At 45.2% G+C, this 15,341-nt stretch overlaps 1 protein-coding gene across 1 annotated transcript in view; it reads left to right on the forward strand.

Moving 5' to 3' along the window:
- The window catches only part of Tmem241 (transmembrane protein 241), a 141,864-nt gene that overhangs the window by 104,911 nt on the left and 21,612 nt on the right, over positions 1-15,341 (forward strand). Inside the window, exon 16 of the mRNA XM_042055151.1 lies at positions 11,800-11,864. Within this exon, the coding sequence (XP_041911085.1) occupies positions 11,800-11,864 (65 nt within the window). The remainder of the gene's footprint in view (positions 1-11,799; positions 11,865-15,341) is intronic.

The following is a 15,341-nucleotide window of genomic DNA, read 5'->3' on the forward strand; positions in this document are numbered from 1 at the left end:
CCTGCATCAGGCGCTGGGGGAGGGGGATGTGCTCTCTTCCAGGACAGGTCGCCCCAGGATAGCACACACTCATCCACCCAGATGGAACTCCACAGCACTGAATCAGGGATTCCTGATAGCCAAGGGACACCGCAGGGACAAAAGGGCAAAGGTGGGGGCAGGGTGGGGTGGAGTATCACACAGCGAACCTTGCAGCACAATCTGAAGGATGCAGAACTCCCTTGCCAGAATCCTCAGACCTGCCTGGAGGGCAGCCTCTCACTCCTTTCCCTCCACTGGGTCTTCTGTTTCAGGCTAATGGCTCCTTGCTGGGCAGGTATCTCAGACAAAGGCCCAGCTTGCCAGTGGCAAGCTGAGTGAGATAAAGGAACTCCCCCCTCACCAATGACTCCCAGCCCAGATATGGGCCAAGCAGGGCGGTTTTGTGGCCCCTCAGGAGTGGAGCGGTGCTTTAGGGATGCTGGGATGGGAAAGGAAGAGAAGGGCAGAAGGCGCGGGGAGAAACCCTGCAGAATGACCAGAAAGATTCAGGGGTCAAGGAATGTCTGCAGAGACACACTCACCCTCCGCTGGGTCTTCTGTTTCAAGCTAATGGCTCCTTGCTGGGCAGGCATCTCAGACAAAAGCCCAGCTTGCTAGCGGCAAGTTGAGTGAGATAAAGGAACTCCCGAAAAATAAAATCTTTAAAATGGGTCAAGAATCTAAATAGGCAGGTTTCCAAGTAGGATGAGTGAGATAATGCTGACCATTATCAGCCAAAAGAAAAGCACAGTCCAAGATACTTCATACCCGTTAGGTGGCAGTTGTTAAAAAGACAGATCATAACAAGGCTGGAAGAAACTGGAGCCCTCATACGTCACTGGGGAGAGAGTAAAAGGGTGTGCAAGTGAGCCCACAGCACTGACAGGGACAATACTGATGATGTCTTGTCTTACCAAGTCTGCCTTACACATCCGTGTTATCAAGTGGTTCTGTGCTGTTGACAACTGTGTGGATCTTTTACTCAAATTACTAATATAGCAACACTTAAATTAGTAATATATCAATAATCAGGGATCTACCTGTATCTCGTTATAAGATTCATAGGAGAATTTCTTAAGAATGTCAAACCTGACCCTAAAAAGTTTTGATGAAGCCAGGCAGTGGTGGCGCACACCTTTAATCCCAGCACTCAGGAGGCAGAGGCAGGCAGATCTCTGTGAGTTTGAGGCCAGTCTGGTCTACAGAGCAAGTTCCAGGACAGCCAGGGCTATAGGGAGAACACTGTCTTGAAAAGCAACAACAGTTCCAATGGAAAAAGACAGGGTACACTGGGATTTCATTTTTTTTGACTTTCCATAATATTTTGCTTAGATAGCAGATTGAGAACCACCCAGGCATGTTGATATTATTAGGGTTAAACAAAGCTACTGTGGAAGGTCACCTTGCTGCTGCAAGCAGCAGGAGCTTGGCCCAGGACTCAAGAAACTGTGCTGTGATCAGCGGTGGTTGTCTGCTGTGGACCCCAGTTTGTTCATCTGTACAGTGGGCTCCCCTCCCTCCACCATAGGACTGGAGCAGGGGTCCTGACCCTGATTCTCCTGGGCATTCCACTCCTTTTTACATTGGTTGCTTTCTTCCTCACCTCAACCTAGAAATCCATATCACATTTCCCTAATTCTGTTCTTTGATTTCTTCTCTCATAAAATACAGGTGTTCGAAAAATGTTTCTCTGCAGGAAAATTGTCTTCCCTTCATGTGGGCTCAACCTCATTTTGTTCATCTCTGTTCTCAACACCACTGTGCTTACAAGGTTGGTGAAGTGAACAGCCCATATATTTTAATGAGCAATATCAAGTACTATTAATAGTCAGGTCTGCAAGTTAGTGAGAGTTGTTGCTCGTTAATAATTATACTGGTCATGGTAATAAGTCACAAGGTGAAGAGGAAGGATTATTTGGATATTTAATGGATGTCAAATAATTTCCTAGTCTTAGCTGTGGTTCCATCTGGAGAACATAGAAGAATTCCTTGGGTGGAGGGGGAGCACAAAAAGCCTGCTTTTAAGTTATTTTGTAATTTACTACTATTATTTTAATTTAAAGTATTAGTTTTCTGGTTATTCTGAATAGTTTGAATTTCTTTTTTTAATTAATTAATTTATTTTTTAAATTTTATTTTACATGTCAACCACAGCTCTCCCCCTACTCCTCCTCCCACCCCACCCACCACCTCTCCCCCAGCCCACTCTCCATCCACTCCTCCCAGTGAGTAAGTGCTCTCATGGGGAGTCAACAAATTCTGGCACATTAAGTTGTTTTTTTTTCAGACAGGGTTTCTCTGTGTAGCCTTGGTTGTCCTAGAACTTGCTTTGTAGACCAGGCTGGCCTTGAACTCAGAAATCTGTCTGCCTCTGTCTCCCAAGTGCTGAGATTGACGACATGTACCACTACTGCCCAGCAAGTAATTAATGTCATTAGATTTCCACTTGAACTTAGCAATAAGCTCGATTTGGGGCATCCCTGTGAGAGTCAGCAGGCAGACTCCAGGACTGTTTGTCATAGACCTCTAAGGCTCTGCAGCCCTGGACAGGTGCTTTCAGAACGCTCATCTTATCCCTGGAGGTGTGGCAGGGCAGCTGGAACAGACTCCCATTCTGAGTGTGCGTACTGTCCCCTGAGCACGTTCTGTAGGGATGGGGTCTGAACTGCTGCAGTTCCTGCAACCTCTCTGGTGACACTGGTGCAGCTTGTCTGGAACTACACTTTGGAACTGGGGAAAGGTCTCAGGGGTTAAAGCACTTGTCACACAGCATGAGGACAAGCATTGGATTCCCATATATGCTAAGTGATCACGATAGCTCACCTGTATTTCTAAACTAAGAAGGCAGAGGCAGGGGATCCCAAGAATAAACTGTCCAGCAACTGGCTATACTGGTGAGCTCTGTTTGGTTAAGAGACACTGCCTCAAAGAATAAGGTGAAAGAGGAAAATACATGATATCAATCTCTGGCCTACACACACACACGAACACGGACACACACATGGACATGCATATGTAAAATAGACATGGAAAGAAGAAAAGGATACCTTTTGTTCTGTCTGTCCATCTGTTAGAATTTTCCATGCCTTCCTTTGAGAAATGTTCCCTCCTAGTTTGCACCCATGAAATCCAACAGTGAGACTGCATTCCTGCATCCCTCTGCCGCAGTTAGTCCAGGACTCCGTGAGAACCTTTCCTGCCATGTTTGACTTGGCATTAGGGTGATCTCAGTCCTTTCTGTGAAGATAATTAGTCAGCAGTGAGGGACCGGGGGTATCATAGTAAGCCCTTGGTTCCAGTCGCCCCACATCTATGAAGGATTTTAACTGATCAGTGTTGTGATGTCACAGACTATTTTCCTGGCTCTGATGATCCAGTGCAGTCACAAGGCGTCCGTCCCATGCAGATCTCTGTTGTTAGCCTCTGAGCACACACAGCTGATTAGCACACACACTGCTTAGGGGGACCAGACCATGTTGGAGTAGAGTGTGGGCATGTATGGCGAGGGACCATGGAAACCCAGAGAAGAAACGATACATGCATGGGGTCAAGTTCAGGAAAGGCTTTCTAGGAATGGACTCTTGGGAGGTGAGTAGGAATTGTGTAGGGAGGGCTTTGAGACGGCTCCAGCAGGGGAACATACTGAGGAAAAGGTGATGCTCAGATGCTCAGAAACTGTCTGGGGAACTAAGAGGGGTGTCTGGGGCAGAAGCAGGCAGTGGTGTGTATTACTTTTCTTCTTCAGAGTCGTGACAGTCATGGCACCTTTAACCTCAGCACTCGAGAGGCAGAGGCAAGCTGACCTTTGGGAGTTCACAGCCAGCCTTATCTACATAGTCCCAGGACAGCCTGCTTCATAGTGAGATCTTGTCTCAAAACCAACAGCCAAAGTAGTCATGTATATCTAAGTAACAACAGACAGGGACTCCAAATCTCCAACTTTTCCCCCAATTATCTCACTGTCTGGCAAGTTCCCCACTGATTTTCCCTAACCCCACCCCACCTTAGGTTTGAAATGAATGTTTGAAAAACAAACTTGATCCACTTTAAATAGCAAAATTTGTTTAAATAACAATAAAGTTATGATACCCATCGACAAAGCCAAGAAGATCAAAGCCTGATGCTGTGTGTTGCAGTGAGTCCTGCTGCTGCTGGCTTGGACTGCGCCTGTGCTGGGATGTGGTGCTTATCATTCAGGGCTTCAGGGACATGTGCAGCTGACAAGATCCTTTCTTCTTTGGGAAGAACCTGTGACTCTAAAACTGCTTTTTAAAAGCAGGAACAGCAATTAGCATTAATGACCATTTTACATCTTCTAGTGGCACATTCTGAGAGCAGCTGGAAGCCTTCCGCAAAGGGCAGCTTTATCCACTTCAAGAGCTCTTAGAGGAATGCAGATGCTTCTCCTGACACCTCTGAAGGGCAGAACGTAGTTCATTTGAGGTGCTTTCTTGTAACTTCGGCAATATTATTGCATGAAAGGTGGTTGGAGGTGTTGAAAAGGTTGAAAGATAGTTACTTCAGTAGGGTCCTTAACCTCTAGACTCCCTCAGCTTAGGAATATCGGAAGCTCAGTTCTAATCATGACTGTGTGTGAATGGCACAGGAACTGCCTGCTGCTCAGGTGAAAGGTTTGCCTGATGTAGCTGGAGACCAACCAACTGTTCAATAAGGAACATGGACAACTTACCTAGTCCCTGGACATGAGACCTGTGCTTTCCTAAAGTCCAGGGCAAGGAAAGAGCGGAGACAGTGAAATTTGGGAGATCTACTGAGGGATAAGAGTTTCATTATTTCTGAAAATAGCAGGTAGGATATAGGGTCAGAAATCCAGGGTTCTCTAGAGTAACAGAACAAACAGAATGACTCTCTGTATATAGAAGGAGGATTTATTTGAATGACTCACAGGCTGTGGTCCAGCTAATCCAACAATGACTGCCTATGAACAGAAAGTCCAAGAATCCAGAAGTTGCTCAGTCCACAAAGCAGGATGTCTCAGGGGATCTTCAGTAGACGCTGAGTCCTGAAGATGCAGGCTCTAATGTCAGTGAAGGAGTGCACGTGCTAACAAGGCTGGGGCCAGCAGACAAAGAGCAAGAGCTTCCCTTCTTCCATGTCCTTATATAGGCTTTGAGCTGAAGGTGTGGCCCAGAAGAAAGCTGTGATTAAAGGCACGTGTCTTCCCCCATCTCAAGATCAGGATTAGAAGTGGATCTTCCTACTTCAAGTTAAGCAAGAAAAAAAAATCCCTCATTTCAGATGTAGTCCAGTAGTCATGATTAGAACTCAGATTGAGGCCCTTCTAGGAGTTCAGTCCCAGGACTCTGGTTTATGGTTGTGGTCCAGAGGCCAAGGACTTGCCAGAGCCAAGCAGGCTAGAAAGCGTCTCCTCTGGGTTGGAGAACAGAGAAAGTGTGGAGTACTAGGCGGGAAACTGAGGCAGCTTTAGAGTCACTGTAAGGCTGCATCCCATTCTATGGACCAGGTAGCCTGGGGGCGCACAGTGTAAGATGGAGCATGAGGAACACCCCCATGTTGTCAGCCCCAGTGCTAACTCCCCAGGCCACTAGCTCTGTAGTTTGACTGTCCCCTCCAAATGCATGATGAATTTAATGCCGTTGCAGCAGTATAAAAGATAACAGGTTTATAATGGGATAACAAGGCTTTCCCTCATAGGTGATGCTGTTCTGGAAGTGGGTTGGTTATCATGGGCTCTTGAGAAAAAGGTTGAATTTGATTCAGTTTCTTTGCCCTGTCTCGATTGCCCTTATGTCATATCATGGCATAGCATGGAGAACACTCTAGATGCTGTTGTCACATTCTTGAACCCCCTAATCTCCAGGCCCATTGTGAACCAAACAGGTCTCTGCTCTGGGTCTTGTGTTCGTTTTGCAAATGTGTGTTTGTGGGGGGGAGGTGCACATGCATACTTATGTGCACATATGTACATGTGGTAGTCAGAGGCTGATACTTTTTGTTTAGTCATGGTCTCTTGCTGAACTGCGAGTTACCAATTCTGGCTTGCTTAGTTGACTAGCCAGTCTGCTCCAAGGATGCCATCTTTACCCCCAGATCCTAGGATTAAGGTGGTCATCATGCTTTCCTGGCTTTCCATGGGTCATGGGAATCTGAACTCCGGTCTTGCACAGCGAATGCTTTACCCACCAACCCTGGCCTCAGTTTTAGATTTTATGGCAGGTTGTGGGGAACAAGTGAGAGAGCTCAGTGGGTGTCTTAGTTTCATTTCGTGTTGCTGTGATAGAATACTCTGACAAAGGCCACTGGAGGAAAGGGTTTATAAACCACAATTTCAGGTTATTGCCTGTGAGACCACACGGGTGTCTTGAGATAGCCAGCCACATTGCGTCCCCACTCAAGAACAGAAAAGAATGAATGTGTGCCTACTTCTGTTCTTTTCCACTTTCTGCCCAGACAATGGTGCCCCCAACAGTGAGCAGGTTTTCCCACCTTAGTTAACATAATACCCCACAGACATGCCCACAGGCTAACCTAACCTAGGCATTGCATAAGTAATAGTTAAAACTAACAGTCGTAACTGGTAAAGGTACTTGATTCTGCAGTGTCCTCGCGCACACCTTTAATCCCAGCACTCAGGAGGCAGAGGCAGGTGGATCTCTGTGAGTTCAAGGCCAGCCTGGTCTATAGAGTGAGTTCCAGTACAGGCATGGAAACAGAGAAACCTCGTTTCTTTAAAAAAAAAATGCTTGCTTCTGAAAAGGCTGATAACTTGAATTAATTCCCAAAACCTATGTGGTGGAAGAAGAGAGTCAACTCCTGCCACTGTCCTCTGACTTCCACAAATGAACTTTGGCACATGTTCCCCCTGAAAATAAATAAATAGATAGATAAATAAATAAATAAATAAATATCAAACCATGGGTTTTGTTTGCCTCCACCTACCATGTGCTAAGATTGCAGGCATGTGCCACCATATCCATCTTAATTTTTGTTCTTTGTAAATTACACATTCTGTTATAGCAGAAAAAATTAAGACATTCAAGATGCCCCTGGTACAAGCAGGCATCAGAATCAATGCCTTCCTGCTACTGGTACTTAGCAAAGAATAGGAAAGGGGCAAGAAAATTTGTGCTTGCTGTCTCTGTTAGCATGATTGCTCTGTGATTGGTTGGCACTGGGGAGTTGGGAACTCAATTCTCTGTTGTCTCTCTGATAAACATAGATTTACTGTCTTAGCCTTTCTTTTTCTTTCCATTGTTCATGTATATGTGTGCCTGAACATGTAGAGGGCCAAGGGCAACGTGGGAAATCATCCTCTGTTGCATTTTCCCCTCATTCACAGAGGCAAGATCTCTCAGTCAGCCTCGAGGCTGATCATGCCAGCCAGCTTGTTCTGGGGCTCCTGTGTCACCATTTGTATGGAAGTACAGGCAGGATGATACGCTCACCTGGCAATTACGTGGGTTCTAAGGATCTGAGCTCATCCTCACACTTGTACAATAAACGCTTTGACTGCTGAGCCATGCCTTCTGTAACTTAACCATTCTCGAGTGATGTCTTAGTTACTGTTGTTGCTGTGAAGAGACTCTAGGGTCAAGGCAGCTCTTATAAAAGAAAGCATATAAGTGGGGCTTGCTTACAGTGTCAGGAAGTTAGTCCATTATCATCATGGCGGGGAACATGGCAACACCCATGGCACGGTAGCAGTAGCTGAGAGCTACAACCTGGTATGCAGGGTAAGAAAGAGACTCAGGACTTGACATGGACTTTTGAAATCTCATACCCCCAGTGACACACTTCCTTTAACAAGATCACAACTCCTAATCCTTCTAATCCTTTCAAATAGTGCTACTTCTGGTAATCAAGTATTCAAATATATGAGCCTATGGAGCCATTCTTATTAAAACCACCATGAATGACTAGTCCACTAGCATTAAATAGATTTATACTATTGTGTGACCATCACTATTGTCTTTCTCAATAATTTTTCTTTCCAAACTAAAATTCTGTAGCCATTCAACAATAACTCTCCCTTCTGGGTTCCTATAGGCCATGGAAACTATCATTCTTTTTTCTGCCTTCATGAGTTTTATGACAGATAACTTTGAGTGTATCCTGATTTCACTTAGCATAATATCCACATTGAAATATGTATCACATTTTCTCTTTTTCAAAGCTGAGTGATACTCTGTTGTGAGTTACTTTCTTTACCTGGTCATCATCTCTTAAGGGACATTTTGGTTGCTCCTAACTCTGTTTTTTGTGAATGATGTCACTCTAGACGTCATTTGTGGAAATAAGAGAGTTGCTTTCAATACACTCTTGTGTGATGCTCACACGTATTGTGTGCTTGTGGCTATGGGTGTGTAGGTCTGAGAACAACCTCAGGTGTCATTTTTCAAGTGCTTTTCTACTATTTGTTTGAGACACAATCTCTTATTGACCTGGAACTCACCAGGTAGGCCAAGCAGGCTGGTGTGTGAGCTCTAGGGATCTGCCTGTGTCTGCCTCTCTCGAGACCGCTGGGTTTACAAGCATCTACCACCATGCCAGCTTTTTACATGGATCCTGTGGACTTAAGATCCACATGCTTGTGGGGCAAGCATTTTATCAATTTAGCTGTCTCCCCAACCTTCCAGTGGTTTCTTAAAGCTACATGTGTCTTGTGTGAGCCTTTCTTGAGTCCCTGGCTATGAGAGCAGGTTGAGCTAGGAGACAAGGCTTTGGTTTTACTCTCACTGCCACAAGCCTCAAAGTCCCTGGGGCAAGTCACATGCTACCTCTAAGTTACAGGCCCTCTAGCCGTCAGTCAAGGGAGGTCCTTCTGTTGCTTAGGTATTGCCCTTAGTGACTACACATGAGCCATTTTATATTCTGGCCTAGAGCATTCAGCTACTGGCATTTACTTCCTCATAGGTAGGATTAGGAGTGAGTAGCTCTTGTGTACAGAAACATATTTTGACCCTCAGACATGGAGAGGTCAGCCTTTGGGAGCTGTTCACTGGTCATGCAGGCCGAACTACCTGGCTGCCAGCATCCACCTTTCTGAGAGGTTGCCCTGCTAGGATTAGTGATGGAAGGAAAAGGTGTGAAAACCAAGCCCTGATGGCTCTTATGGAGTAGATGGAAGAGCAGCCTGCTCAGCTCCACAGTAGCCTGCCAGGCAAGCCTGCCACTGCAATCTTGACAGAAACAAGCCACACTGATTTATAGCATGTCAACGCATGTCACAGCCATCAGCACTCTTGCTTATTAAAAAAGAAAACTTCGGAGGAGCTTGAAAATGTGGCTTAAGAGGAAGCTGGAGGTTACACAAATATTTCCAGGAAGGAGCAGAGGCAAGGGCACCAGCATGGCTGTTAGAGCAAACTGATTTTCAAGTCAGGACTGGTTTTAAAATTTTAAGCCATGTTTTTCTTGGCAAAAGGCACCGTTCACAGGCACAGTCAGGCCAGCTGCCCGAGTCCCAGCAGACAAGACTGCTCAGCTCCAGAACTGTGTGGAGGTGCCAAGGCACAGACCTGGTGGAAAATATTCCCTGACAAGGGATGCCTCCCTTTTCTTAGTCATGACTAAGTCACATGAAGAGTAGATCAGAGAACAGGCAGAGAAGATGGACAAAGGAAGCCTCCAGGAGGTGACAAAGACGGCTTGAAGACCAGCAAGATGGCTCAGAGGACAGAACCACTTGCTGCCATGTCTGGTCACCTAAGTTCAGACCCCAGAAACTTATGGGGAAAGGAGAGAATCATCCACTTTATACATGCACTGTGATGCCCACATACATACATACATACATACATACATACATACATACATACATACGTGCATACATACATACACACTGTACTCAATAAATGTACATTTTTTTGAAGAGAGGAAAATGAGGTGCAGGCAATGGTGGAGAAATAGGGAAAACAGACGTAATCTGGGTCCTACTGTCACAGTGGAGTGCTGCAGCGTACCAAGCTGACAGTGTAGCTGATAGCCATTGTAGACTGCGGCGTACCAAGCTGACAGCGTAGCTGATAGCCATTGCAGACTGCAGTGTACCAAGCTGACAGCGTAGCTGATAGCCATTGCAGACTGCAGTGTACCAAGCTGGCAGCATAGCTGATAGCCATCACAGACTGCAGTGTACCAAGCTGACAGCGTAGCTGATAGCCATTGTAGACTGCAGCTTCCCCTCCAGTCAGTGCCGGGAAATGTGTCCTTGTTAGCACTGTTCCAGGAAACAATAAATGTTTTGAAAGAAAAGAGGGATTATCAGGATAGTTAATTTTGTTCAAGATAGTGGAATGAAAACAAATGGAGAGAAAATGGCAATAAAAGTGTGAATAAAAAGAAATAGGGATAAAAAAGCAGACATACACAGTATAAAACTATATTTCTCCAAACATATAAATGGGAAAACCTCAATGAAATATATTTGGGGAAAGTGCAAATGAAACACTTCTGGTAGGTAGAAATGGAGGGCATCATGGGACAGTGGTCCTCAGAAGCTCTAGGTCCAGGGGTTCCAGGTTAGGGCTAGTCTTTACCGTCCTCAGCTTTGTCCTCTACTGGAAAGTGAGGAGGTGGTAAACACATTTGTACAGGTAGCATGCCTCATTTCCAAAATCAGACATCTGACCTGCAAGATAACCCAGTTTTGAATTTTGACCACACATGGAGAAGAACCATGTCAAATGTAAAATGGTGCATGAGGAGGGGCTTATTAAACCCACCCCTGGCCATCTTCTTTCTGCCTTGTTCTCAACTGTGACACCCAAAAAGGCCTCTGGGACAGTGCAGGGCATCCCCTTGGTGGGGATGGGGGTGTAGCTGAGATTTCTGAGCACTCACAGCTTGCATGGCTCTCAGCAGCAGCCTGCACCCCACTCTCTCACTGCAAGAAAGCAGGTCCTTAGGGTTACCTTCCTCAAAGTAGCTCCTCTGGCCTGCAGAATTCAGAATTGGCTTACCACAGATATTCTAAGTATGGACTGAGTTGGGTCATTGGTTCACACTCATTCCATGACAACTGTTCTGAGACACACTCTGAAGTCCGGACCCCATGGCCACCATTCCTGAGTCTCCTTGCTCTAAAAGGTATAGGTCTAACCTCTCCCTTCTATCTTGGCTTCTATGATCCAGATAATTACGGATTCAACTGCTCTCTTCTGCAATGAAGCACTGGGTTCTAAGAATGCGTGTCATAGTCTAGAAAGACCAGGGTATTAGAAGGGGTAAGAGAACTGAAGCTGTGTGGACAGATGAGTGTCTCCCTGAGGATCTGGGCACAGGCCCGCGATCATCATGACCCTGGAGCTGGGCGCTGTGCGTTGAGACAAGGGAAATACTGTTGATGCAGCTTCTCTGTGGCGTTGGCACTGCACCTCTCTTCTGAGTAGTTTAAAACTCAGTGCTTCTTTGGGGATTCCAGTAGACTACAGGACATGGGGATTCCAGTAGATTACAGGACATGAGGGTTCCAGTAGACTACAGGACATTGGGGATTCCAGTAGATTACAGGACATGGGGGTTCCAGTAGATTACAGGACATGGGGATTCCAGGAGATTACAGGACATGGGGATTCCAGGAGACTACAGGACATGGGGATTCCAGGAGACTACAGGACATGGGGATTCCAGGAGACTACAGAACATGGGGATTCCAGTAGATTACAGGACATAGCATTTCCACATCATGCTTTTCGATTAGAGGCTGTGCTAATTGCAGAGGCCTATGGACATGGGAGACATGACATGGGAGCCCCCCAGACTCCTGCTGATCTGATGGCATTTGTTGTATTGCAGGTCATCACAGCTGGCTTGTCACTCTTGCTGTTTGATGTGGTCCTGACCAGCGCAACTGTGGGCTGGTAAGTTCTCTGCAGAGAGAAGACACACATTCATCCCGGTACTGATTTCTGCTCAAATGAAGCAGGAATGTGTGCTGGGTAGATGTCTCCATCCTGAGAAAAGTTTCATGTTAGTGAAGCCTTCCCTCTTTTATTTAGTCATAGAATTATTGGTTGGTTGATTGTTTGATTGATTGATTGCAGTACTAGGGATTAAACACAATGCCTCATGCGCTAGGCAAGCACTCTTCTCTAACCTACATCTCACACTGTAGCCCAGGTTGGCCTTGAACTAGCATTAATCCTCCTGCCTCAGTCTATCAGATGCTGAGGTGGCAGATATGAGGAAGCAAGCCCTGATTCTTTCTCTTTCAACTGTTATCAGTGTGTGAATTGACATTCAGAAGAGCATACTCTTACCCTCACACAGCTCACAATATACAGTACTGTACACAGTATTGTATACTTATATAGTATGTTCTTATAGATCAACATTTTCCTTTTTTAAAAAAAGATTTATTTATTTATTATGTGTACAGCATTCCTTCCATGTATGCCCGCATGCCAGAAGGGGGCGCCAGGTCTCATTATAGATGACTGTGAGCTACCATGTGGTTGCTAGGAATTGAACTCAAGACCTCTGGAAGAGCAGTCAGTGCTCTTAACCACTGAGCCATCTCTCCAGCCCCTAGATCAACATTTTCAACTGAAGATTCTGTATTTCACTAATAGTTCAACATATCACCAGAATGCCTTTTAGCCACTTATCTATCTCAGAGTTGCCATCATTGATACCTTGGTGTCTAAGGAGAGAATAATTGGCTGTGCCAGAAACCCTTACAAATACCTGTTGTGAAATATTTAACTGTGTAAAGATGTGTTACATTCGTTTATACTGCATTTGTTTAACAATGTAAGGATGTGTGTTTAATTATGTAAAGATGTATTGCATTGTTTCACCTTGCCTGCCTAAGGCATCTGATTGGTCTAATAAGAACTGAATGGGGCCATTAGCTAGGCAGGAAATGGATAGGCAGGGCTGGTAAGCAGAAAGAATATATAGGAGAAATCTAGACTTGAGAGAAGAAGAACGAGAAACAGAGAGAGAAGAGAATGAGGAGAAAGAGGGGAACATGCCTGGGGCCAGAAGCAAAGCGGTTGCCAGACAGACATGAAAAGCAATGAAAGTAAGATACACAGAATGAAGAAAGGTAAAAGCCTTAATGCAAAAGGTAGATAAAGAGAGACAGGCTAATGTATGTATGTATGTATGTATTGTATTGTATTTTTTTAATTGAGCTCTACATTTTTCTCTACTCCCCTCCCCTTCTACCCTTGTCCATGGTCCCCATGCTCCCAATTTACTCAGGAGATTTTGACAGGGGCTAATTTAAGTTAAAAGAGCTAGCTAGAAATGAGCCCAAGCTAGCCAAAGCATTCAAAACTAATAATAAGTCTCCGTATCATGATTTAGGAGCTGGCTAGTGGTCCAAAAGAAAAAGCCTGGTACAGCTCCCAAACCCACAGGTGTCCATGTCTCTTACATAAAGTGGTACAGTGTTTCCATTTAACCTATTCATATCCTCTTGTGTAGTTTTAAATCATCTTTAAGTTACTTAGCCTTACCTAAGCACAGTCTGATTCTGGGTGGGGGGAGGGAATTGTTTTTTCTTGTTGGTACCAAAGTAACCCTGATAAACTGGTCTGTCCTGGCCACCTTGCTGGCTTTGCCTTGTGTATGCGTTAGGAACTGTTCTTCAGTGACAGCCAACTTGCTACTTCTGTGATGTCCACAGACACTCATTCCCCTGTCCAATGGCAAACCCCTGCCTAAGTCACCCTAGGCAGACAAAAGTGAGCACACAGAGGAAGGAATTCTTGTCCTCTCTCAGCAACATTTCCTGTCTGGACAATAGCAGAAGGGTAAAAACGAGGAAACACTCCTCTGCCTTCCTTCTTCTCTTCCTCTTTATTTTATTCTTATTTGTTTACACATTGTTACTGTTGTTTTGAGACAGGGTTTCTCTGTGTAGCCTTGGCTCCTGTCCTGGTACTTGCTTTGTAGCCCAGACTGGCCTCAAACTCACAGAGATCCACCTGCCTCTGCCTCCCGAGTGCTGGGAAACCCTACTTCTGAAAGGTTCCTGCCCTTCCCAGTAGTGCCACAGACTAGTGACAGTGTTTAAACATAGGGGCTACTTATTCAGTGATAGTAATGACCAACCATAACGAACGCGGTGGTGGCTGGGCATAAGTAGTAGGTGTTTCTTCAGTGATGGGCGATGGCTGGACAATGGAAGAGTGTTTCCTGGATAAGGCAGCGTGGTATTTAACCGATTTTCCTCAGAGTTTTATTTTATTTTTTTTGTTTTATGTTTTGTTTAGTTTTTCGAGACAGGGTTTCCCTGTAGTTTCTAGAGCCTGTCCTGGAACTTGCTTTGTAGACCAGGCTGTTCTCGAACTCAGGGATCCGCCTGCCTCTGCCTCCCGAGTGCTGGGATTAAAGGCGTGCGCCACCACCGCCCGGCTTTCCTCAGAGTTTTATAGACAAGATAGTATCATACTGGAATTCAAACCCATACCTTAGTGTGTCCAAAGCTCCCAAACTCTGGAGCTAACAGCCACGGCAAAGCCTTGTCCTCAGTACAAGTCAGTATGCAAGGTTAAACATAAAGGGGACACAGGAAAGCTGGTGTAAATGTTTATCTTTCTGTCTCCATGGTGCTAGCTGAAATTCTTGACAGTATGTTTTTCTTACATGCACACCTTCATATTCTGTATAGAATTTCAGTGAACCAAAGAAACCCGGGTGTTGAACTGAGTGAGAGGAATCAGAGCGAGGCTGAGTTCACTGGGAAGTCAGTTGCTCCCGGGCAGCAGCAAGGTGGTTGGCTGGAAGGAGCTCTGTCTCCAGTCTGCTTCCGTCTGTGGAATTGAGGTTATACCCTGGGCAAAATGGGAAGAAAGACCATTTGGACCCAATCAAGGAAGTAGCATGTATATCTATTCCAAAAGGAACCTTGGCTTTGAAAATCCCTGGGTTGTTATAACTCTTGAGATTAGGGTTAGTTTTCAGCCACAAAGTGAACGTCCAGAAGGAGAGTGTCAAGCTGTAATTCCGCCTTCTGCCTCTCACCCAGGCGGTTGGTCCCACATTGTGTGACTTCAAGCATGGCCCAGTGCTAGACCAGCTCTCGGGTTCCAGATGGGACTGGCTAGTCTTTGTCCCCTGGAAATTTAAATTAATCCAAAGTCACAAAGGGCAGGGATTACAGGTCTTGGATTTTTAAAAATGTTGTAGATCTATGTATTTTCCTGTAAGTTGTTTTTCTTATGTTTTGATTATCAAATTCTAAATTTTTAAAATTTCAAATTTTAGAAATTAGGTGATTTCTTCCTGCAAATCCAGATTTCCATACTCCTTTGGAAATGGTAACCCGCTGTGAGTTTGTGTTGCAGTAGACTGATAACTTCCCTGGAAAGTGCTCTCTGTTGAGC

The sequence above is a fragment of the Arvicola amphibius genome, chromosome 5 (assembly GCF_903992535.2).
Source record: "Arvicola amphibius chromosome 5, mArvAmp1.2, whole genome shotgun sequence".
Taxonomy (NCBI): domain Eukaryota; kingdom Metazoa; phylum Chordata; class Mammalia; order Rodentia; family Cricetidae; genus Arvicola; species Arvicola amphibius.